The sequence below is a fragment of the Xiphophorus maculatus genome, chromosome 14 (genome assembly GCF_002775205.1).
Source record: "Xiphophorus maculatus strain JP 163 A chromosome 14, X_maculatus-5.0-male, whole genome shotgun sequence".
In the NCBI taxonomy this organism is placed as follows: Eukaryota; Metazoa; Chordata; class Actinopteri; order Cyprinodontiformes; family Poeciliidae; genus Xiphophorus; species Xiphophorus maculatus.
The window spans coordinates 4,332,107-4,355,126 of NC_036456.1; the positions used below are offsets into that span (position 1 = coordinate 4,332,107).

At 43.6% G+C, this 23,020-nt stretch overlaps 1 protein-coding gene across 2 annotated transcripts in view; it reads right to left on the reverse strand.

The window, feature by feature from the left end:
- The window catches only part of LOC102218210 (leucine-rich repeat and calponin homology domain-containing protein 4-like), a 72,043-nt gene that overhangs the window by 26,142 nt on the left and 22,881 nt on the right, over positions 1-23,020 (reverse strand). For both annotated transcript variants that reach the window (XM_023346035.1, XM_014472072.2), the window contains exons 2-5: positions 13,187-13,331; positions 4,966-5,095; positions 2,344-2,449; positions 1,522-1,774 (exon numbers count right to left, since the gene is read on the reverse strand). In XM_023346035.1, the coding sequence (XP_023201803.1) occupies positions 1,522-1,774; positions 2,344-2,449; positions 4,966-5,095; positions 13,187-13,331 (634 nt within the window). The remainder of the gene's footprint in view (positions 1-1,521; positions 1,775-2,343; positions 2,450-4,965; positions 5,096-13,186; positions 13,332-23,020) is intronic.

A 23,020-nucleotide genomic window follows, 5' to 3' on the forward strand; every position in this document is an offset into this window, starting at 1 on the left:
TCTAGAGAAGATGAGACTGCATACAGAGTGGAGGTGGAATGACTGGTGCACCAACAATAACCTCTGTTTGAGCACCTTCAAGTTGAAGGATCTGATTGTTGACTTTAGGAGGTGTAAACCAGACATTCAGCCCATCGTTATAAATAGGAAGAGGGTGAAGATGGTGCCAAATTTCAGTTTCCTAGGTAGCTTTGTCAGTAAAGACCTGACCTGGAACATTAACTCCACTTCCATCCTGAAGAAGGCACAGCAGGGAACTGAGCTCTTGGTACCCATCTATCGCTGCTCTGTGGAGTTGATTCTGACCCATGGCATCTTGCTGTGGTTCTCCAGCTGCACTGTGGCAGAGAGGAAGCAGCTCCAGATGTCATAAACCAGCTAGAGACTGATTGGCTGGCCTCTTCCATCTCTGGAGGAGATCGACAGGATGCCCGCAGCATCACAACCCGGGCACCACCTCTTCAAACTCCTGACCTCAGGGAGGCGTTTCAGGGTAACAAAGTCAAGATCAGATGGACTCAAAAACAGTTTCTACCCAAGAGCTGTTGTTGCCTTTTACACAGCTAATTCATCTAAAACCTGATTATTATTTGTTTATTTATTTATTCATTTATTTTTCCCAGTTGTGTATTTCTACTATATTTTTTATATTTATTAAGAATATACTTATTTATTATTTTATTTATTTATTTATTTATCTGACTTGCTTTCGAGAGTTTCTATTTTTTTTGTTGTATTTTCTTTCTTGTACAATGACAAAAGGAATTCTGATTCTGAATATTCTATCATAAATATTATCTATTGATACTGATCATGTGTCTATCAACATATATACTGTTGTTGATTTATTGTCCAGCCCTACATAGTTCTATTATTTTTTTATATTTTATCTCATAACCACATATTTCAACATCCTTTTTAAAAGATATTCTGCAACTAATTGTCTTAATTTGGTTTGGCAGAAAGATAGAAGAAGAGGAAGACATGCAGGAAATGACCCAGGGTCAGGAATCAAATCCATGACAGTAACCTCACTGTCAATATGAAAATATCATCCACATTGTGAAACGTGGTCATCGTAGTATTAAGTAGTGGGCATGCTTTTCTTCTGCAAAAAAGATTGGATGGGAAGACAGATGGAGCTATAGATCCAGGTGCATCTTGGAAAAAAACCTGTCAAAAGACGCAGAAAATCTGAGACTGGGGTAGTAACCCTAAACATGCTATGGAATGGTTTAGTTCAGAGCAAATTCCTTTTGAACTAAAAGTCTTCCTAAAAAGAGATTTTTAGGAAGGTTTTGGTCTGGCTGTCCGAGCCAGACCTAAAAGCTCAGGCTAACCGAGCCTGAGCTATGTTACAAAGCGAAATGTACAAAAATGTCTGCTTCTAGATGTGAAAAAACAATGACCAAAAGGAAAGGTGGAAAGGTCCGAGAATTGTGACTACTTGCACTGCACAATGCACTGCACTTCTACCATAAGAATATACAGTATATGAACTGTCTGTTTGGTAGTCCTCACCTGCTTTTAAATCCAGTTGGCCTCATGTTGAGGTGCTTCTCTAGCTCCTCCTCGTGGCTCTTACAGGCCTCCATGTTCAGGTACTTGAAGATGTGATATTTGCCTTTGGAGCAGATTTGTGCCGGTGGCATTTGCAAAGGATTGCTGTCCAGTGAGATGGTCTGCAGATGTCGGAGGTGACGGAAACACAGAGGAACGCGGGAAATTCGGTTGCAGGACACATCGAGTCGAACGAGTGGAAGTTCAGATATTTCTGGATGAGATTCAGAGAAGGAAAAAGTCAGATGGCAGGCAATTTGGTTTCAGGATCTTTATACATCTATCTCCTTCATTAATTGAAATGCAAGGCTACTATCACTTTAAGCCTTGGCACTATATCTGAAACCTGAGAAAACTCAGTTAATGAATTAGTAGTCCCACTTGAATCAGTTCAATTACCAAACAGATCTGTAAGTGGCCACATTATGCAAGTTGTTTCAGTTCACTGTAAAAACCTATTTCCTTTTAATCTCTGCAAGGTTTTAATTGCACATGATCCATCAGACCTCCATTAAGCTTGAACTAGATCAATAAGTTCTTCATTTGTAAGCAATTAAAATGGGAAAAAAGGCACTGCCTTGCAATTCAAGTTATGGAGAAAGGGCTCTGTCTAAGAAACAGGCCATCACTCCTCACTTCCTGTCTTCCCTCTAAGAGAGGAACTCAAGACTATAAACAGGATGCAGGTGGATCAGATGCAAACCTTTACAGCCACTGGTATATTCAAGCGAAACTCAAAGTGTCCATTATTTGGAATATGTGTGTGTGCATGTGTGGGTGTACCTTCAGGCAAGGTGGTGAGCTGGTTCCTCCTCAAGTTCAAGTCCCTCAGAGTCTCCAGTTGACCAAGTTCTGCTGGTAAACTCTGCAGCTCATTACAGCTGACATCCTGAATGCAATACAGAAGAAGAAAATAGCCAAATATCGCAAATGATATCATAATCATCATAATATTTAATCATTTTATCCCAGGGTTTCTCTCACTGTATGAAAAGCCTAGCAGGTTTATAGTTGAGACACTGTCTGTACACTGGCATGCTATCACAGTGCTATCATAAGCTTGTTTTTTAAAGGGATCCACGATTAGTTGTAACAATAGACTTTATTTGAGGAAAAAATAGTTTTAGATGTAAAAACAATGCAGTACAAATACTGTAATGTTTGGTTTTTAAAAAATTAAATAAAGTACTGTCATATGGATGTCACCATGTTGTTGACCCTGTAATGCATGCTGGATAAATGATGTATGCTAGGTCTGATTGCACGAGCTCCCTCCAGCCATGAGCAATGTTGTTAGGCCTTTTCAATTTGTACCACAGCACACTGAAATTGATGGGAATGGAGAAAACACAAGAGGTAATGAAGATGAGGAGGATTGAATGGAGGAAGAGGAAAGAGTTGGCCAGAGATGCTGGTGTTTGTGCTGCTGCTGCTGCCGTCAGCTTCATAAATGAAACAATGAATGACATGTGGTCCGACTGTGTGATCCGGTAGATAGTTGACATTCTCTGTTTCGGGTCTGGACTTCAGTCTGGTAACACCTGTTTAGGCTGTAGTCTTTGGTCCAGTGTCGGGTCTGTGATTTCACATTCGGTATCAGTGGCAGTGGCAATAGCTTCTTTATTGTTTAAAGGAGCTTCTGGCGCTGCTTGTCTGATGTTTCTACCAGTGTTTTTCTCTTGCTAGCCAGTGCCAGGGTTTAGACACTTTGTGGATAAAAACTGTCTGCACTGCATTTGTTTTTAGCTTGCCGGGGTAACAACCACCTATTATATCCTTCACCAGTTTTGCTCATGACTCAAAGTTTTCTGGAGAGAAATGTTGAGAGCACAAATGAGTCCTTCGGAAGTTATGTTTGGCACTTTCCCACTGTACTCTTCTTTTTTGTGTGTGTGGGAATTGATGCAGACTCACGTTATTTATTTATTTTAAATTACAGTCAAAAGCAACACAGTGTGGCATTGTCTAAATTTACACCAGTCAAATGCAATATGATAAAACTAACTTTACTAAAGTTAGCCTTCCTATTTTTACTCTAAGGCTGAAACAATTCAAAGAATGATTGGAGTACCTTGATTATTAAAATTCCTTGAGGAAAATGTATCTGCCTCGAATGCTCGTTAAATTATGTTATATTAGTTATTAGAATTAGTTTGTGTTGCGCAGGGCTCTCATTCTGCCTGAGTTGTTGACAAAAGCGAAGTGTTAGCATCATATCTTCCAATTTCCAAGATCAGCCTGGGAGGATTTTATTGACTGATGATAATGTCCGGGCTTTTATCATTTTTCAGGGGACCAATAGGTGTCCTTAAAAAGACTGTCGCGATGCTTGGACTACGGCAGCTTTTCTCCTTCCGGAACAGCTTCCTGGTGGCCGGTTAGGACGAACCAGAAAATTTATTTCATATCATGCTGGTCTTAACAAAAGGGTGGCAGAGCACATCGTGATGGTACATACCCTGTAGATGTGTTTCTGTGTGTGACAAACGAAGGTGTCAAATCTCATCGCTAACATGGACACAAAAACTATGAATGTTTGGGCAAGGAGAGAGTTCATCTATTAAATTGACTGAAGATGAATACATAAACGAAAAGCTGGAGTATAGAAATATTTTAATAGGCGTATTTGTGAGCCTGCCTCTTTATTATTAAACTGAAAATAATTTCAGGTTTTTGTATAATTTTTCTTCAGGCTAACTTAGAAAATGAGCTATTGTTGTTACAGATTAATTTTTCAAACTACAGAAAAGTTATTGTTAATAATGCTCAAATATGAAAAATTGGACTGATGTTGATATCCGATAGTAACACTGCTGTTATGGTAGATTTACCAATGTTTTTTTTTTATATCTTTTTCTAATCTGATTACTCGATTAATCATAAAAATAATCGATAGCTTACTCGATTACTAAAATATTAGTTTACAACAGCCCTACTCTGTAGATTGCAGTACAGAATGGACCAAACCTTGTCATCAACTCAGCAATCATGAAGAAATGGTGACCTCCATGGGTGAAAAAACAAAGGACAACATTTTTTAAGTTATGCATCATAAACAGCAATTTTTTAGTTAATCAAAAAATGTAGGCATATATATAACATATTTAGGCCAACATGTTCGACTAATCGTGGATCCATAAGTTCCACTGGTGGGTTTCGTAGTTAGGGTTTAGCTGAAGTGCAAAAAAAATTAACATTTTAAACATATTTTTTTGCATGTTTACCTATATTAAGACTCTATAATTGGGGTTTAAGTATTGTTAATAATGTCTTCTAATAACAAATAATTACTTAGCCATATTTTCATATTGTGGTTAAAAGTTGACCAGAACTTTTAACATCTCTTAACACAAAAACACGGTGGGGGCAGAGATTCTGAGGGATCAAAATGTGAGTGTGCCGTACCAGCTGTCGAAGGTGTGTGAGCGAGTAGATGGAGGAGGGCAGTGAAGACAGCTTGTTGTTGCTGATAATGAGCACTCGCAGTAGGGGGAGCTGGAACACGGACGGGGGCAAACTGGATAGGAGATTCCGACTGTGGAGAGAAGCACACACACACAAACACCCCAACACACCCATGAACAAAAAGTGATGTCACTGAAGAGATATCCTCACCTGGAGCGGGGATTAGATTTCAAAGTCTAATGACTCAAACATTCAGAGGCTAAAGGATCAACTAACAACATACAGCGATATGTGATAATATCTCAGCTGCTTCAGGAGTTTCATCATGGAGCTCACACTAAACAGCAGCTCCATTAGAAGTTGGATACTTTCTGTTATACAGTCCATTTGCTCTGATTCATGCTGCATTACAGCCACCTGGAGGGGGTTTCCAGTATCCTAGCAACAGTAAAATGAGAGCGTGGAGGAATAAGAAGACTTACTGAAGTTGTACCAAATAATAAGAAAAAGAAACTCTATTAATAAGCACTATGAATACATTTAATTCTAAGGTAATTTTTTTAGAAAATAATTATATTTTCTGTTTTTCTAGAAAGCAAAATGCAAATGCCTCTTAAATTGGAAACATACCAAAAGAATATTTAAAATGAAATTTGCTTTTTTATACAGTAACCGTTTGATTAAGTCTCTTTCTAAATAACCGTTTTGCCTAAAATAACTGATGAAGTGTACAATTTTCTGTTGTAATATGGGATGAGATCATACAGGTTATTTAAGCTACTTCACTCTATAGACTGTGGCATATAAGCACAACATAATTACTAGATGCATAAATGACTGCTGATCAAACAGACCCAAAACATTAGTACATTTTTATCATCAACCATCCATTTTCTTCCATTTATCCAGGGTCACGGAGGTAGCAGTCTAAGTAAGGAGGTAAAGACTTCCCTCTCCCAGCTCCTTAGGAGGAACCCCATGGCATTCCCAGGCAGGCAGAGAGACATCGTCCACCAAGCATGTTCTGGGTCTTCTCCCGATGGGACGTGCCGGGAGGCACCTTATCAGGAGGCATCCTAACTAGATGCCCGAGCCACCTCAACTGGACCCCCTCGACATGAAGGAGCAGTGGCTCTACTCTGAGCCTTTCTCGGATGACTGAGCTTTTCACCCTATTTCTAAGGGACAGCCCAGACACCCTGCAGAGGAAACTCATTTCAGGTGCTTGTAGCCAGTGACTACCCAAAGCTCAAGATCATAGATGAAGGTAGGAACATAGATTGACTGATAAATCCAGAGCTTAGCCGAAAGGCTTCTGTGAAAGCTAGAGATCATGGTCTGATGAAGCCGAAAGAATTACATTATTTGCATAAAGAGGACACCAAAACAGATCCCATCAACATCTTGCCTGTGCCTGGAAATTCTCTCCACAAACATTAAAAACAGAATCAGTGACAAAGGGCATCCTTGGCGGAGTCCAGCTCTCCCCTAAAACAAGTCCTGACTTGCAACCAACATTACATGTAAAAAAAGCATGTAAAGCTGGGGCGAACTCCTATACATCCCCCTGACCCTGCTGAGGGTGTAGAGCTGCTGCAGTGTTCCACAACCAGCACAAAAACCACACTGATCCTCCTGAATCTGATGCTGAGCTACCTAGTATTTCCTCCTCTTCAGAAACCCTGATCAGACCTTACCAGAAAGGCTTACGAGTGTGAGTTGGAACATATCCTGTTGTCTCTCTTCTTAGATAAATGGACCACCACCATATTCTGCCAATCAATGTGAACTGTCTTTTATACATCTTTAAGAGCAACTTGAAGTTTGCTTAAAAGAAGTTTAAACTTTATTTTTCTTTCTCAAGAAGAAGTCCTGAGCTAGTGCTTCTATTTTATTACGCTTAGACTCCTTCCCATTCTCTTAACCCTAGCTAGCCATGAAAAAATAGTTCTTCCTTTCTACCGTTGTCACATGCTTGCTGAGGAGCATGTGACAGCAGGGCCTGTCATAAGCCAGTATCATAAAGCCCTAACTTTATGATACTGGCTAAAAATCTACGATGGCGGCGCCCGAAATGGCTGCGGCTGCATGGGCTCTCAACAACTTGCGAGTATTTGAGCAAAATATGCCACCTAAAACGCTACAAACTTTGCATCCACTCAGTAAGTTAGCATATGATCGCCAGCGTCTGCTGGAATTACGATCATCAAGTGATTTTGGACTCATAAATACGACTACTCTGGAGTGTTTACGTGATCTCGGAGTGCTACGGAAGCAACACCCAGCGGCCCACAGCGCAGCGGACTCGCCTAGCAGCACTAGCCGGAGGAGGAGAAAGAGAAGGCGGTGTGACCGGCAGCGGAAGCGCGGCTGTCGAAGTGGACTAACAGCTAAGCTAAACGCTAACCCCCACAGATCGCCGCTTCCGTCCATCTTCCTCTCCAACGTCTGCTCTCTGGACAACAAAATAGACCATTTGCAACTGGAACTGTCTTCAAAGAGAGAGTTGAGGAACTGCTGCGCTCTTATTCTGACGGAGACATGGCTCAACTCGTCCATACCGGACAACGTTGTTAGCCTGGAGGGGCTCGTTACATTCCGCGCAGACAGGAGCAGCGCTCTCAGCGGTAAAACCCGAGGAGGGGGGCTGTGTATTTACATCAACAACAACTGGTGTAAAAATGCCATGAGTGTCGCCAGTTACTGCTCCCCGGACATCGAGCTTCTGACTGTTAACTGCAGACCATTCTACCTGCCCAGGGAGTTTACTGTTGTTGGCATCACTGCTGTGTATGTGCCCCCCAGTGCTAACACTAAAGAGGCTATGAGTGTTCTCTACCGGACCATCAGTGAGTTGCAATCCTCACACACAGAAGGCGTTTTCATCATTGCTGGGGATTTTAACCAGGCCAACATGAAGACTGTTCTCCCTCACTTCAACCAGTATGTGGATTTTCCAACCAGGGGAGGAAATACTCTAGACTTGGCCTACACCAACATCAAAGAAGCATTCAGAGCAGCCCCCCGCCCCCACCTTGGCTCTTCAGACCACCTATCTGTTATGCTAATTCCTGCATACAAGCCCCTGCTGATCAGAACAAAACCTACAGTGAGGCAGGTGAGAGTGTGGACGGAGGGGGCCATGGAGGCACTTCAGGACTGTTTTGAGTGCTCTGACTGGGAGATGTTCAAGGCAGCAGCCACGTACAACGACCAGATCAACATCGATGAGTACGCCATGACTGTGTCAGCCTACATCAACAAGTGCACAGAGGACGTCAGCATCACTAAGAACATTATCACCCGGGCTAACCAAAAACCCTGGATGACCAAGGAAGTACGGGAAATGCTAAAAACACGGAACTCAGCCTTCAAGTCTGGCGACAAAGAGGAACTGAGGACAACGAGAGCCAACTTGATCCGTGCTATCAGGTTAGCAAAGCGAACTCACAGTCGGAAAATACAGGAGTTCTTCCATGACACCAGCAACACCAGGAGTATGTGGCAAGGCATAAAGGCGATCACAGATTACAATCCATCCTCCCCCCCAGTGGGTGAAGTTGATGCTGACTTTCTAAATGGACTCAATAGCTTCTTTGGGAGGTTCGAGGCACTGAACAGTACTCTGGCAAAGAAAACTGTTCCCCACCAGGAAGAGGAGGCACTCTGCCTGGACACAGCCGATGTGTTGAAGACTCTGAAAAGAGTCAACCCATGGAAGGCCCCAGGCCCCGACAACATACCTGGGCGGGTGTCAGGGAATGCGCAGGTCAGCTGGCTGGTGTCCTAACAGACATTTTTAACACCTCACTGGACCAAGCCACAGTGCCAGCCTGTCTCAAAACTGCCTCCATCATTCCGGTGCCAAAGAAACCTCAAGTCACCTCTTTCAACGATTACCTGCCTGTGGCACTGACTCCCATCATGATGAAGTGCTTTGAAAGGCTGGTAAAAGAACACATCGTCTCCAGACTCCCCCCCGCATTTGACCCGTTCCAGTTTTCCTACCGCCGAAACCGCTCCACTGAAGACGCTATCTCCTCCGCCCTACACCTGAGCCTGGCTCACCTGGAGGAGAAGAACACTCATGTGCAGATGTTGTTCCTGGACTTCAGCTCAGCGTTCAACACAATCATCCCACAGCATCTGGCAGAAAAACTGGGACACCTGGGCTTCAGCACCCCCCTGCGCAACTGGCTGCTAGACTTCCTCACCGACAGACCTCAGTCAGTCCGGATCGGACAACACACCTCCGATGTCATCACCCTCAGCACAGGCTCCCCTCAGGGCTGCGTCCTGAGCCCTCTGCTGTTCACTCTGATGACACACGACTGCGTCCCCAGGTTCGCCACCAATCACATCGTGAAGTTCGCGGACGACACAACGGTGGTGGGCCTCATCAGAGACGACAATGACCTGGACTACAGAGAGGAAGTGGAGCAGCTGGTGGACTGGTGCAGAGACAACAGCCTGATCCTGAACGTTGACAAGACGAAGGAGATGATCGTCGACTTCAGGAAGAACCGGCCCAGCCACGCTCCACTGCTCATCAACAGCTCGGCTGTGGAGGTGGTCAGCAGCACCAAATTCCTGGGGGTGCACATCACAAACGACCTCACCTGGACTGGGAACACCACGTCTCTGGTCAAGAGGGCACAGAAACGCTTGTATTTCCTGCGGAGGATGAGAAGAGCACACCTGCCCCCGCCCATCCTCAAGACGTTCTACAGAAGCACCACAGAGAGCATTCTGACCAGCTGCCTCTCTGTGTGGTGTGGAGGCTGCAGCGCCTCCGACTGGAAGAACGTGAGGAGCGTGGTGCGGACAGCAGAGAGGATCATCGGGGCCCCCCTTCCCTCCATTCAGGACATTTCATCCCAGCGCTGCGTGTCCCGAGGCCGAAACATCGTCATTGACCCCTCACACCCCCACCATGGACTGTTCTCCCTGCTGCCCTCTGGAAAGAGGTTCCGCAGCATCCGGTGCAGGTCCACCACGTTCCGAAACAGCTTTTTCCCACTTGCCATCAGACTGCTGAACTCTTAACTGGACTGCACTCAAAAACTGGTCTCCACTTCATACCTTGCACATATACATAGCTAAATAACTTCCATTTTACTGTCAGTCCTGCACTTTATACTTTATATTTTATATTCATATTTTATACTGTATTTATTTTATTCTGGAGTAACCTCACAACATTGGAACCTCAAAACGTTGTCCTGAGCCATATGCAACGAAATTTCGTTCTGTATACACCCTGTGCATGCAAAATGACAATAAAGTCAGTCTAAGTCTAAGTCTAAGTCTGGCTAGGTTTCCTTTGATTGAGAAGTTTTGACCAAATGGCAATTTATCATTGACAGAATTTAACTGTTTTATTATATATTTAGATAGAAACTAGAGTTGAAAGTAATGACTGTATTGCACAAGCATAAACTGAAATGATTTGAATTTAATCCTGACTGAATTTTATCCCCTAGGACAGAATAGCAGCAAAGTGACATGCTGTGAATAGACTGCATTTGAAATGTTCAATTACTACCTCATTCACCATTTTTGTTTAAGCTAGGTTAGGCATGTGCATTGTATCTTAAACAATTCACAGGCCTAACTGTGAAAAAACAAAGTTAAAACTATTAAACTTTGTTTTTGTTTAATAGTTGTTAGTCTGTCATTTAGTGTTGGTAACTTTTATGGTAAAATGGTAAAATTTAGATTTATATTCTTAAGGTTTTCCTGTGTCTTTTTAAAACATGTACCGTATTTTCCGGACTATAGAGCGCACCTTACTATAAGCTGTGTTTACAAAGTTGTTTAAAATAGCTGAAAATGTGCATATATAAGCCGCACCAGGCTATAAGCCGCTGGTATCTCCACCGCTCTTGGTATTTCACAAGGACGCAGCAGAGGGCTGCATCCTTAATAAATCTGCTATTAAGGATGCAGCCCTCCGTCTCCAACGCCAAACCATGGATTCGTTCATGCCGAGCTTACATGCAGCGGCTCTATTTCTCTCCTGTACTACCAGATCGATAGCCCTCAACTTAAAAGCTGCATCATATGAACTTCTTTGTGTTGTTTCCATGATGAGGGGGTATGAGTTTGAAGAAATTTTTCTGTTGTGCCTGCTGCTAGCATGTGCTTGTTCTAAATGAAAATCAGCACTTTCTTCTTTGATTTCCAATTTTGACTTCCAACAATTCACTTCCTGCTAAAGAGCCCTGTGGCAGTTGAAGAAAAGTCCACAGTAAAGCCACACCGGGCTACAGGCCGCATGGTTCAAAGCGTGGGGAAAAAGTAGCGGCTTATTGTTCAAAAAATACAGTAAAAGACAAAATCAGACCTCCTTTTTGGGCCTTAGTTGTGAGAATATTATCATGCATATGTTGCTGTGCTCCATGATTTAAGAAAACAGATGCAATCTTGTAAACTCTTTAGTTTACAAAGAGTTCACAAGGGATGGACTATTGGAGCAAAGCTGTTTTTCATAGCTACAGTTGAGTTTATGATTGCAACAAAGAAATTTTAACAGTTTGTAGCTGAGAGAAAACCTTGGAGTTCCAGATGAAGCTCTATCAGAAATCAGTTCTTGTGTGAGACTAAGTGCTACATGTAAACAGGATACATTGGAAATCAACTGGAACTGAGAGCGTGAATTCTAACCCAAATCTCTCCCACCACCAACAATTTTCCACTCAAAAAGTTAGTGAGATTACATAAAAATATAGTTGTCTTTGCTATTTTTTGTGTACTGCTCTAATTAATCCAACATGCTCTCTTACCATAGAAGAACAGCAGTTTGTCTCGGACTAACGATTGTTCATGGTGTTGTCTAGTCTGAGAACAGACTTATCACAAACACTGAGGTGAAGAATGAATTTAGGCCTTGAAAAGTATTTTCTTTTTTTTTACATGTAGTTGAGATAGCTTAATTTGTCTATTTGTCATCTGGAATTGAAACATTCCTAGTGCAGTTTTTTTTTCCCTTAATTTTCTAGTGATGGCCTAATAATGACTCAGCAAAGAGACACTAGAAAAGTAATCAAACTGCCAAAATCCCAGAATCTTGTAAGATATTTTAAGGTTCTTTATTGCCCTAATGCCTTATTGTGAAGTAGTCTTTTACAATAAAGACTAGTTCACTGTTCAGCAATCAAAACAAAAATTTACAAGCTCAAACTACAAAAGACCTGTAACAATATTGTTCAGTGTGAGCAGCCAAAGCTGATGTAAATGGAGAACATTTTAAGGAATGACAAAATGGCAATTTATGTAAGGTAAAAAAACAAAAACAACTTAAGGTTAAAATATATATATATATATTCAAACTAATATCTGTGATTTGCATAAAGAATTCTATTTACAGATACAGATGCAAAGCATAATTCTGGTTTATTTAGATGATGTTATAGATACTACTAGGCATTAGAACTTAAACCAAGGCATGTCCTGGTGGGAGTTTTAAGTTTAAATAAACTGACAGAGTCATTAAATAAAGCTTAATTTTTTTTCAACATTTCTGGAGGATGAGGGTATTCTTGGTTGAGAACAGCCAGCAATTCTCATACTGTAAGATTTCACAATAATCAAAAATATGTGTAATATTTATGGGGTACATTTATCAGCACAGCATTGGTTTTGGGGAGAGGGTTTTAAAAAAGTGCCAGTTGAGATGCATCTACCTAAAAAGCATATCATTGGCTTCACTTTTAAAATCAAACTCTGAGGTGAAATGACAGTATGAACAGGATACATTTTCATTTATAATTTGTTGATCAACTGGTTTTCTGCTAGTTTGTCTATCAGAAATGCTCAAAAACGAGTTTTCTATTTTGGATCCTTATCTTTTGTTATTGGCCAGCCTTGCAAGTAGCTCCACTCGTTTTATTAGTTGTGATGAACTCATGTTTGAATGAACAGCTTCCTGCTGTCAGGAGTGCTACCGTGCATGAACACATTTGTAATTACTGCCCAGTGCCATTCTAAATAAATGATTGTTTCAGACCATGTCAGGTTAATATTGCAAAAACTACAACCATGTCATATTATATCAGCACTAAAAACTCTTAACTGAAACACAGATTTTCTGCCCAAAACTGCCCACCCTGCTGGCATGGGTTCAGTCACATACTAAACAATGAGCCACCTAATTACCCACATGCTACACCACATCAGGAGAGCATGTGGCTTCTGATGTGGTGTTTAGGTGTTGAGTTACCTGAGGTTGAGGTAGGTAAGGGCCTGGAGGTTGGCCAGGCTAGGGGACAATAAACGCATTCCATTGTGGTACAGACTCAGCGTCTCCAGAGAGATGAACTGACACAGCTCCTCTGGAAGCTCACACAGGCGGTTCTTAGATAGATCTGAAACACACAAACACAAACAAACATTATGCTCATCCTTCAAACCATTTGGTGACAAACTGATAAAGTTTAAAGTTTATGTATGTAGCCCAGCATTGTCTGTGTGTGAGATGTAAACGTACATTACACACAAACCTTTGTTCACAAAGACGCATCATTCTCACTCCACTGCCTGCACCTCTAAAAGCACAACCATGGGTTTTATTTGGGGCACAGACCCTTGCAGTTCGGGGTTACTGATGTACAAAAATATTTTAAGCATTTTTTTTGTTTGTTTGTTTTTCTTTTGTTTTTAATAAAAGCAAGCAATACTTAACCAGGCGAGGGGGCAAGTAAAGCCTGGCGGCCCACCAAGCTTATAATACACTGAGGGAAACCCTGTTAACACAACATAGAATTATCTTTAGTTTCCTCTGTTTTGTATGTATTGTGGGCTTGTTAAAGGTGCCACTTCAGGCAAAGTTTTGAATGCACTACTGAAGCAAATGAGCTCCAAAGCGTCCTGTCCACACGCTGTCAGATCCCAGTCAGCAAGATGCATTTAATTCAGTGTCCAGGTCAGAGATGATATTCAGAAGGGTTTTTTTTTAATTGATTGATGTAGTTGTCCTTACAATATAATCCAGGTGTAAAGTTGAAAATGTCCGCACGTCCTGCACCATGTAGGTCAAAAATGTCAAAATGATGGACAGGCTTCAGATTTTTCAATTTTAAAAAAAGGCAAATATCCATTAAAGACCCCTGATCAACTAACTTACTCATTCTTTGGTTACCTAGAAACAACCTGTTGAGTAACTTGCATAGCAGGAGTTTAAGATGTTGCCATCATGCTTCATGACTGCTTAAAAATAAAAGCATCATTGAATGAAAACTGTAGATAAAAGAGGAAAGGTAATGTCACTACTTTGACAATATTTTAGATATTTAATCAATAGTTATTGATATTGAACAATATCAAATGCTAATATTGTGATATATTTTTCAGTCATTGTCTTACCGCCAGCTATTTGCTAATTGCTATTGACTAGATTGAAGGAGGTGAGTGGGGAATTGCTGCTCTGTGAGGTGGAAGCTCAGTAGCTTGAGCTGTGCCTTGAAGGCGGTGTTGGTCCACCCACGCATTTTGCACAGTTCAATGATTGCCACAGGAGATGAGAGAATTTCTCAAACATGCATGAAAGAATCAAGGGAACCCTTCAGGTATGTTTTTGATAAGGGAATAACATTATAACAACACTCAAACAAGTCAATTTTACATAATACTGTCCCTTTAATTCAGCAACAACAAATCTGAATATGTCATGTCTTTCTCAAACATAATACCTGCAGAAGAAAATTCAAGGTCCAGCAAACTCTTCGTCATGGAACCGAGGTCCTAAATCAGAGGTAGCTTTCATATATAAGGATCTGTGGGCTAGAGAACTTCAGGTTCTAAAACAAACATATTAATCTGAGGTAGTCTTATCATAAACAACAACTGCTGATTGGATTTTACACTATTTGTCAAATCAACTCAGAGAATCAAATGAAAGTGAGGATGGAGCAGATTAGATAGAACAGTCAGCAGCTTACAGAGTGATAGTGGTTTTAAAAGTCCCATTAGCGCCGAGCATTCATTGGCATCAGGATGAGACAGATGTCTGTCAATGGCAGACAGCCCAGTGGCTCTATATTGATCGCAGTTGGAAAAGCATGGAAGAGACACTGTCCAAAAATAAATAAATAAATTATATATATATATATATATATATATATATATATATATATATATATACCTACCCTAACTACTACCCTACCCTATTGTTGCTACTCTTTATCATGTAGTTTTCAATGTATTGAAAACTACATGATAAAGAGTAGCAACAAAAAAACCAGAAACAGCTAACTGTATATTTGCATAAGAAGCTCCACAGAAAGAAGGAAAAGGCAACAGCAACTAAATGTAATGGAGATCCAATCATGGATTTTATAAAGCATAAAAAATGCAATCCTTTCTGCTTCACATTCTTCATTACTGATGAAGAGGAGAAAGTGCCCATCATCATGACTAGTTGTAACAAGCATTGTAAATGCAGCAATGTAGTCCGCTGTTTCGGTCAATTACTGTGTGGGGCTTTTGGAGATACTGAGTTTAGATGGTATTGAGGGGCACTGCAGCCTGATTTCCCCCCGGTCTTCCAGACCACTGTCCCACAGCTAGAGGCTAGCTGCCTGAACAATAGGTGGGGGTGGACCTTATGCGTGTCTGGGTTTGCTCAATGAGAATAAAAGGAAATGGTCTCTTGTGTCTGAATCCAAACAGATGGATGTTCTGGTTCAGGCAAAAAGAGGAAGATATGGTTTGAACTTCTTTTAATAGCAGAGATTAAAGTGATGTTGCACAACATATATTGCTGTGATTTTATGATTCGATTAATTTTTATAGAGATTAAAGAATGAAACTGCAGGTGGATTGGCTAAAAATATGACTACAGCACAGCTGAAGTGTCTAACAGACTTCTCATTCCCTGGAACTGATGAATGGTGTAATAAGGGCATACTGAATCAACATTGGAATCATTGGGAAAGTATGTGCTGTGGAATGGGAGCAGAGAATCGGTCCATCCAGCCTCCAACTGGCTCTCCATTGTTCAGACAGCAGGAGGCTCACATTGAAGGGGTATGCTCTGTGGTCAGGAGCCAAATTTGTTAACTCAACAAAGCCCTGTGGAAAAAAGGAACAGTCACAGAAAGATGGCCCCTAAAGATCTGGCTATCAAAGGGAGGGGCCATTTTGTAACTGATTGAAAGATTTACATGGTGCGAACTGGCACCAACATCAGTATCCATCCGATTTTAAAAGGGCTAATTTTGTTTGCATTCCAAGCCTTGCAGGCATGCTGAAGTACACCTGGTTTCTATTTGGTCTCCAAAGGACAGGCACTTCCATTTTCCTCAAAAGGTTCAAAATATTGACTTCAAATCAGTAAATTTAATTAAATTGACTATGTCTACATAAAACTGGATCTGTTTGTTTTATAAAGCGACTTTAGAAAAAAACCTTTTGTGTATTTGCACTATATAAATAAACTCTAAAACACAGCTAAAATCCCATCTTTTGCCAGTGAACCTAATATGTTATCTTGTTGTTACATCTAAGAATGTATCATTAGAAATCTTCTAAGCGGGGCGTGCCGTGGTGGCGTGGGGGTTGGCGCGGCCCGTATTTGGAGGCCTTGAGTCCTCGACGCGGCCGTCGCGGGTTCGACTCCTGGACCCGACGACATTTGCCGCATGTCTTCCCCCCTCTTCTTCCCCGTTTCCTGTCAGTCTACTGTCATTTAAGGGACACTAGAGCCCACAAAAAAGACCCCCTGGAGGGGTAAAAAAAAATAAAAAATAGAAATCTTCTAAGCACTTTGCAGCAGTCTGAATAGTCAGATAGCCCTGTAAAAAACAAAAGGGAAAAGTGATGCTTGTCTTAGCTCAATGTTGTCCCAAGATTATAGAAGCTTTCTCAAACAGTATCATCTCTAAAAAAGGTTGATGGAAGGAGCAAAATTTGAAATAACTTTCTTGATTTTTGCACGAATGTTTGCACGCTCACTTAAACTGGTTTTTGGCTTTTCCAAAAAAATATCTAAAGCATTCAAACATGGTGTACTTTCTCAAAAAAATGTCAAACCTTCAGCTTGGAGAGGAGGACTCTCCATTTTTCTGAGATGTGTTGTTTTTTGTGCAACATTGTAAAAGTTCATTCAAAGTTCACACAGCTACTGTGTTTTCTAGAAAGCCGAGTTTCTAGAAACTGCATCTGGTTTTAGATGCAGACAGTAACATAATACCATGCAATTCTGATTAAATGTTTTCAACTTCAGCAAAACAAATTTTGCAGAAAAAAAATTAATTTAAAGGAATTAATTAACATTATTAGAGCAATTCAGAAGAATGTAGGAGAACTTGAATTTGGGCTGGAAATATAAAATGAATTCTATCAGGTTTCATCCACATTTTAAACACGAGACTACAGACAAAAAAACATGAATAGATCATTTTACAACACAACAAGCTGATAACTTTCATTTACACTCAGCAGAGACCACGGTGGTATTTACCTAGTACAGGGGTGGGCAATCCTGATCCTCGAGGGCCGGTGTCCTGTAACTCTTAGATGTCTCCCTCGTCCAACACACTTGAATCCAATAGTTGAATCACCTCCTAAATGCAGTCAAGTTCTTCAGAGTCCTGCTAATGTCCTCATTATTTGACTCAGGTGTGTTGAAGTAGAGACCCATCTAAAGGTTGCAGGAGACCGGCCCTCAAGGCCTGGAGTTGCCCACCCCTGACCTAGTAAAAGCACTGCAGAGCAGGACGACCCACCAATGAAGAGGCAAACGTACTAAAAAGCCTGAGAAAAAGAGTCACTGATCATTACCCATGGTAAGGGTAGGGCTACTGTACAGGACAGTAGAACAAGTCCACAACATCCATGTCCTGTTCTGGTTCTAGATGTCTTATGGGGCAACAAATGGTTCCTGTAAAATAAATTATCAATAAAAACATCCTCTGGCAGTCATCCCCCAAAGGGGCAATAATCATGCCATTGAATGACCATTTAGAATGGATCCTCTCTACAAAACAATTGATTTTAGAGTCCAGTTTTCCACTGCTATTCATCCATAATAGTGGTATACTTCTTCAGGGGTACAGGCTTTCTAAATTTTTAGCGGAAGAGAAGCTTCACATGCTGGAACAAGAGATTATACAGCCTTAAAGAGCGTCAGAGGATTTCAAAGGATCAGCACGAAGTGGAGGACTTTCCCACCAGAGCAGAGCAGAGTCTAATTACAGGCTGCAGTGGCAAAGGCTCTACTACCATGGACACTTAAATCACTGCTGACCCACTGACCTCCACAGTTTACCAGTAAACACAGCTCTTTATAACCCAACAGAAAAAAAGGAAAGCTGAGTCTTTCCAAAAGACAATGAAGCCAACAGCTCTCTCATACTTCTGCTGATGTTACATAATCAGCATCCTTACCTCAGCCTTGTGACACAAACCATCAAATCTTTCTTCTGCTATGCCAAAGCAGAACTACAGCTCCATTAGTGTAAAACATTCAGATCCCTGGAAAAAGGTTAGAATTCTGAAATAATGTGACTGATGAAGTAATGGGTAATTATTCATTGGTCTGTACCATGTATGCATTATGTGTTTTAGAGAATAGCTGCAGAAGCTCATGGATGAGCTGCAGATGGGAAGCAGCCAGCTGACCAAGTGGAAGGGGCACACAAAGCCACATTTTTGGACACAGAGCCTGAACAGTTCAGAGCAGACCTATTGAAACCTTTGACTGTCTCCGTAGCAACATTCACAAAGCCTGCTAAATATACAAGTGGTGCTAACATCCTTCTGTACAAGTAGCAAGCAGTGGATCTACAGTAAAGCCTGAACATCTTTGTGCTTCAGCAGTTGGTTTTGGATGTATAATGTTGGAGAGTTGTTGACCAAAGAATCAGACGGATGAATAAGAACACCAAATCTGATATGATTAGCACAGTTTGATCTGAAGGAAGATTCATGAAGAACGGGAAATCCTTTTGTTTGATAAAGTCTTCTTAATATTAGGGCTTGCTTAAATATTTACAGAAAATGATGCGCCCCTAATTTCATATACTGTGTGGCTCCACTGATAACCAATACATAATGTGAGCAGTTTCTGTTAAAAGGTAACAAACTGGACTTAAAACAAGTTCAGGCAATACTTAAAAAGTTAAAGGTTATCACGAGATAAAGTCAGCTACAGACTAGGGTAAAGGCACTAGCAGCATTAAAACAGAATAAGACAGACTCAGGTCTATCCCTATTTAGGGCGAGGGCCAAAAAAGTGTACATTTGGGAGGAAAAAATGGCCTTTTTCTAAAAATTCTGGAGGGCTAACCATAGGTCGTAGGGTTACGGGGTCACTCTCTAAAAATCCGGTCATCCCTCGTTACCCCTATGACCCACCCTAACGATTTTTAAGACCCCCGGTCTCCCCGTCAGAGACCCCCAAAGAGGACAAACTTTTCACAAAAATCATGGATTTTGCTCCCTCGTGGCAAGATTCGCTGTAGTAACGTGTTTCTGCCACCAGATGGCATAGTTGCCATCTCGGTGTTTATCTCAATGGGGAAAACTGCCATTTGGGTAATGGACCCGAACTTGCCACATGGGTATTCCATCAATGGGGGTGTTGCCACTCGGGTATTTTTACCCATACAACTGACACTTTGTCACATTTCACTCCATTGGGGCTTGCCACTTGGGTGTTTATGACAATGGGGGCTTGCCACCTGGGTATTCGTGAACATGGGGGGTTGCCACTTGGGTGTTTATGACAATGGGGGCTTGCCACCTGGGTATTCGTGAACATGGGGGGTTGCCACTTGGGTGTTTATGACAATGGGGGCTTGCCACCTGGGTATTCGTGAACATGGGGGGTTGCCACTTGGGTGTTTATGACAATGGGAGGGTTGCCACCTGGGTGTTTGGACCTCCAGAGGACCAGGGGGACTCATGGAGCTCATTTACCCAGGAATGGAGCACCATAACCCCGCATGGAGGGTGGGAGACAGACCCCTTCGACCTCCAGACAACCAGGGGGGACTCATGGAGCTCATTTACCCGGGCATAGGGCACCCAAAGCCCGCATGGAGGTAGGATGAACCACCCCCATGGACCACCAGAGAACCAGGGGGACTCATGGAGGTTAAGTACCCAGGAATGGAGCACCATGGGGCTTGCCACCTGGGTGTTTATGTCAATGGGGGCTTGCCACTTGGGGGACCAACACTTAAGCACCATTCGAACCTGGGGACCCAGACTTAAGCCAAATGGGTGTTTAGGACTATGGGGGTCTTGCCACTTTGTGGACCCACACTTAAGCACCCTTCGAACCTGGGTACCCCACACTTAAGCACCCCTCCGCGGACTACACCCACCAGTACACATGGCCCAGAGTCTCGTGCCCCTGGTAAGGCTCCCTTTGTGAACATAGGCTGCCACCTGGGTGTTTATGTCAATGGGAGGGTTGCCACCTGGGTATTCGAGTACATGGGGCTTGCCACCTGGGTGTTTATGACAATGGGGGCTTGCCACTTGGGTGTTTATGACAATGGGAGGGTTGCCACCTGGGTATTCGAGTACATGGGGCTTGCCACCTGGGTATTCGTGAACATGGGGCTTGCCACCTGGGTGTTTATGTCAATGGGAGGGTTGCCACCTGGGTATTCGAGTACATGGGGCTTGCCACCTGGGTATTTGGACCTCCAGAGGACCAGGGGGGACTCATGGAGCTCATTTACCCAGGCATAGGGCACCCAAAGCCCGCATGGAGGTAGGATGAACCACCCCCATGGACCACCAGAGAACCAGGGGGACTCATGGAGGTTAAGTACCCAGGAATGGAGCACCATGGGGCTTGCCACCTGGGTGTTTGTCAATGGGGGCTTGCCACCTGGGTATTCGGGAACATGGGGCTTGCCACATTTCACTATAGATGCTCTGCCATATGGGCACACTGACCCTGGCGTCCCCGTGGCACAATGGTTAATGCTGGTGCCTGCCTCCCGGGAGAGCCTGGTTCGAACCCAGCTTGGGACGCCAACCTCCTTTTGCCATCTAGGTACATAAAGGAGTATGCCCAAATAGCAGTTAAGTGATTGGTGCATTGTCGGTGCCTTTTCTCAGCAGAAATTTCCTTCTGCCTTTCCGGGGCGGCAGTCGAACCACAAATACCGTGCCGTTTGGGTGGACCGACTTTCACTCCCCCGTGGCACAATGGTTAAGAAGCTTGCCTCCCACCCGGCAGAGCCTGGTTCGATACCAGCTTGGGACGCAGAGCTGCAGGACTTGCCATCCGGGTTTCATTTTCAATTGCATTGATGCCATATGGGAACCGACATTCACGGGGGCTTTAAGGGGGGGTCCCGTGCATTTATTGGGCCAAAGGTGGGCTCGGGTCATCACACACACTTGGAAGAATAAACGAAACCAGGCACAACCTCCTCTGATGCCCCCCTGCTCTGGGGGGGCTTTGCCAAGGAGTGGAGCACCATAACCCCGCATGGAGGTTGGGAGACAGACACCTTGGACCTCCAGACAACCAGGGGGACTCATGGAGCTCATTTACCCAGGGCTAGGGCACTGAAAGCCCGCATGGAGGGCAGATGAACCACCCCCATGGACCTCCAGACAACCAGGGGGACTTATGGAGCTCAAGTACCCAGGGCTAGGGCACTGAAAGCCCGCATGGAGGGCAGATGAACCACCCCCATGGACCTCCAGACAACCAGGGGGACTTATGGAGCTCAAGTACCCAGGGCTAGGGCACTGAAAGCCCGCATGGAGGGCAGATGAACCACCCCCATGGACCTCCAGACAACCAGGGGGACTTATGGAGCTCAAGTACCCAGGGCTAGGGCACTGAAAGCCCGCATGGAGGGCAGATGAACCACCCCCATGGACCTCCAGACAACCAGGGGGACTTATGGAGCTCATTTACCCAGGGCTAGGGCACTGAAAGCCCGCATGGAGGGCAGATGAACCACCCCCATGGACCTCCAGACAACCAGGGGGACTTATGGAGCTCAAGTACCCAGGAATGAAGCACCATAACCCCGCATGGAGGCTGGATGAAACAGCCCCTGGACCTCCAGAGAACCAGGGGGACTCATGGAGCTTAAGTACTTGGACCTCCAGAGAACCAGGGCACATCATGGAGCTCAAGTACCCAGGAATGAAGCACCATAACCCTGCATGGAGGCTGGATGAAACAGCCCCTGGACCTCCAGAGAACCAGGGCACATCATGGAGCTTAAGTACTTGGACCTCCAGAGAACCAGGGCACATCATGGAGCTCAAGTACCCAGGAATGAAGCACCATAACCCCGCATGGAGGTTGGATGAAACAGCCCCTGGACCTCCAGAGAACCAGGGGGACTCATGGAGCTTAAGTACTTGGACCTCCAGAGAACCAGGGCACATCATGGAGCTCAAGTACCCAGGAATGAAGCACCATAACCCCGCATGGAGGCTGGATGAAACAGCCCCTGGACCTCCAGAGAACCAGGGGGACTCATGGAGCTTAAGTACTTGGACCTCCAGAGAACCAGGGCACATCATGGAGCTCAAGTACCCAGGAATGAAGCACCATAACCCCGCATGGAGGCTGGATGAAACAGCCCCTGGACCTCCAGAGAACCAGGGCACATCATGGAGCTCAAGTACCCAGGAATGGAGCACCATAACCCCGCATGGAGGCTGGATGAAACAGCCCCTGGACCTCCAGAGAACCAGGGGGACTCATGGAGCTTAAGTACTTGGACCTCCAGAGAACCAGGGCACATCATGGAGCTCAAGTACCCAGGAATGAAGCACCATAACCCCGCATGGAGGCTGGATGAAACAGCCCCTGGACCTCCAGAGAACCAGGGCACATCATGGAGCTCAAGTACCCAGGAATGGAGCACCATAACCCCGCATGGAGGCTGGATGAAACAGCCCCTGGACCTCCAGAGAACCAGGGGGACTCATGGAGCTTAAGTACTTGGACCTCCAGAGAACCAGGGCACATCATGGAGCTCAAGTACCCAGGAATGGAGCACCATAACCCCGCATGGAGGCTGGATGAAACAGCCCCTGGACCTCCAGAGTAGTACCCATGAAC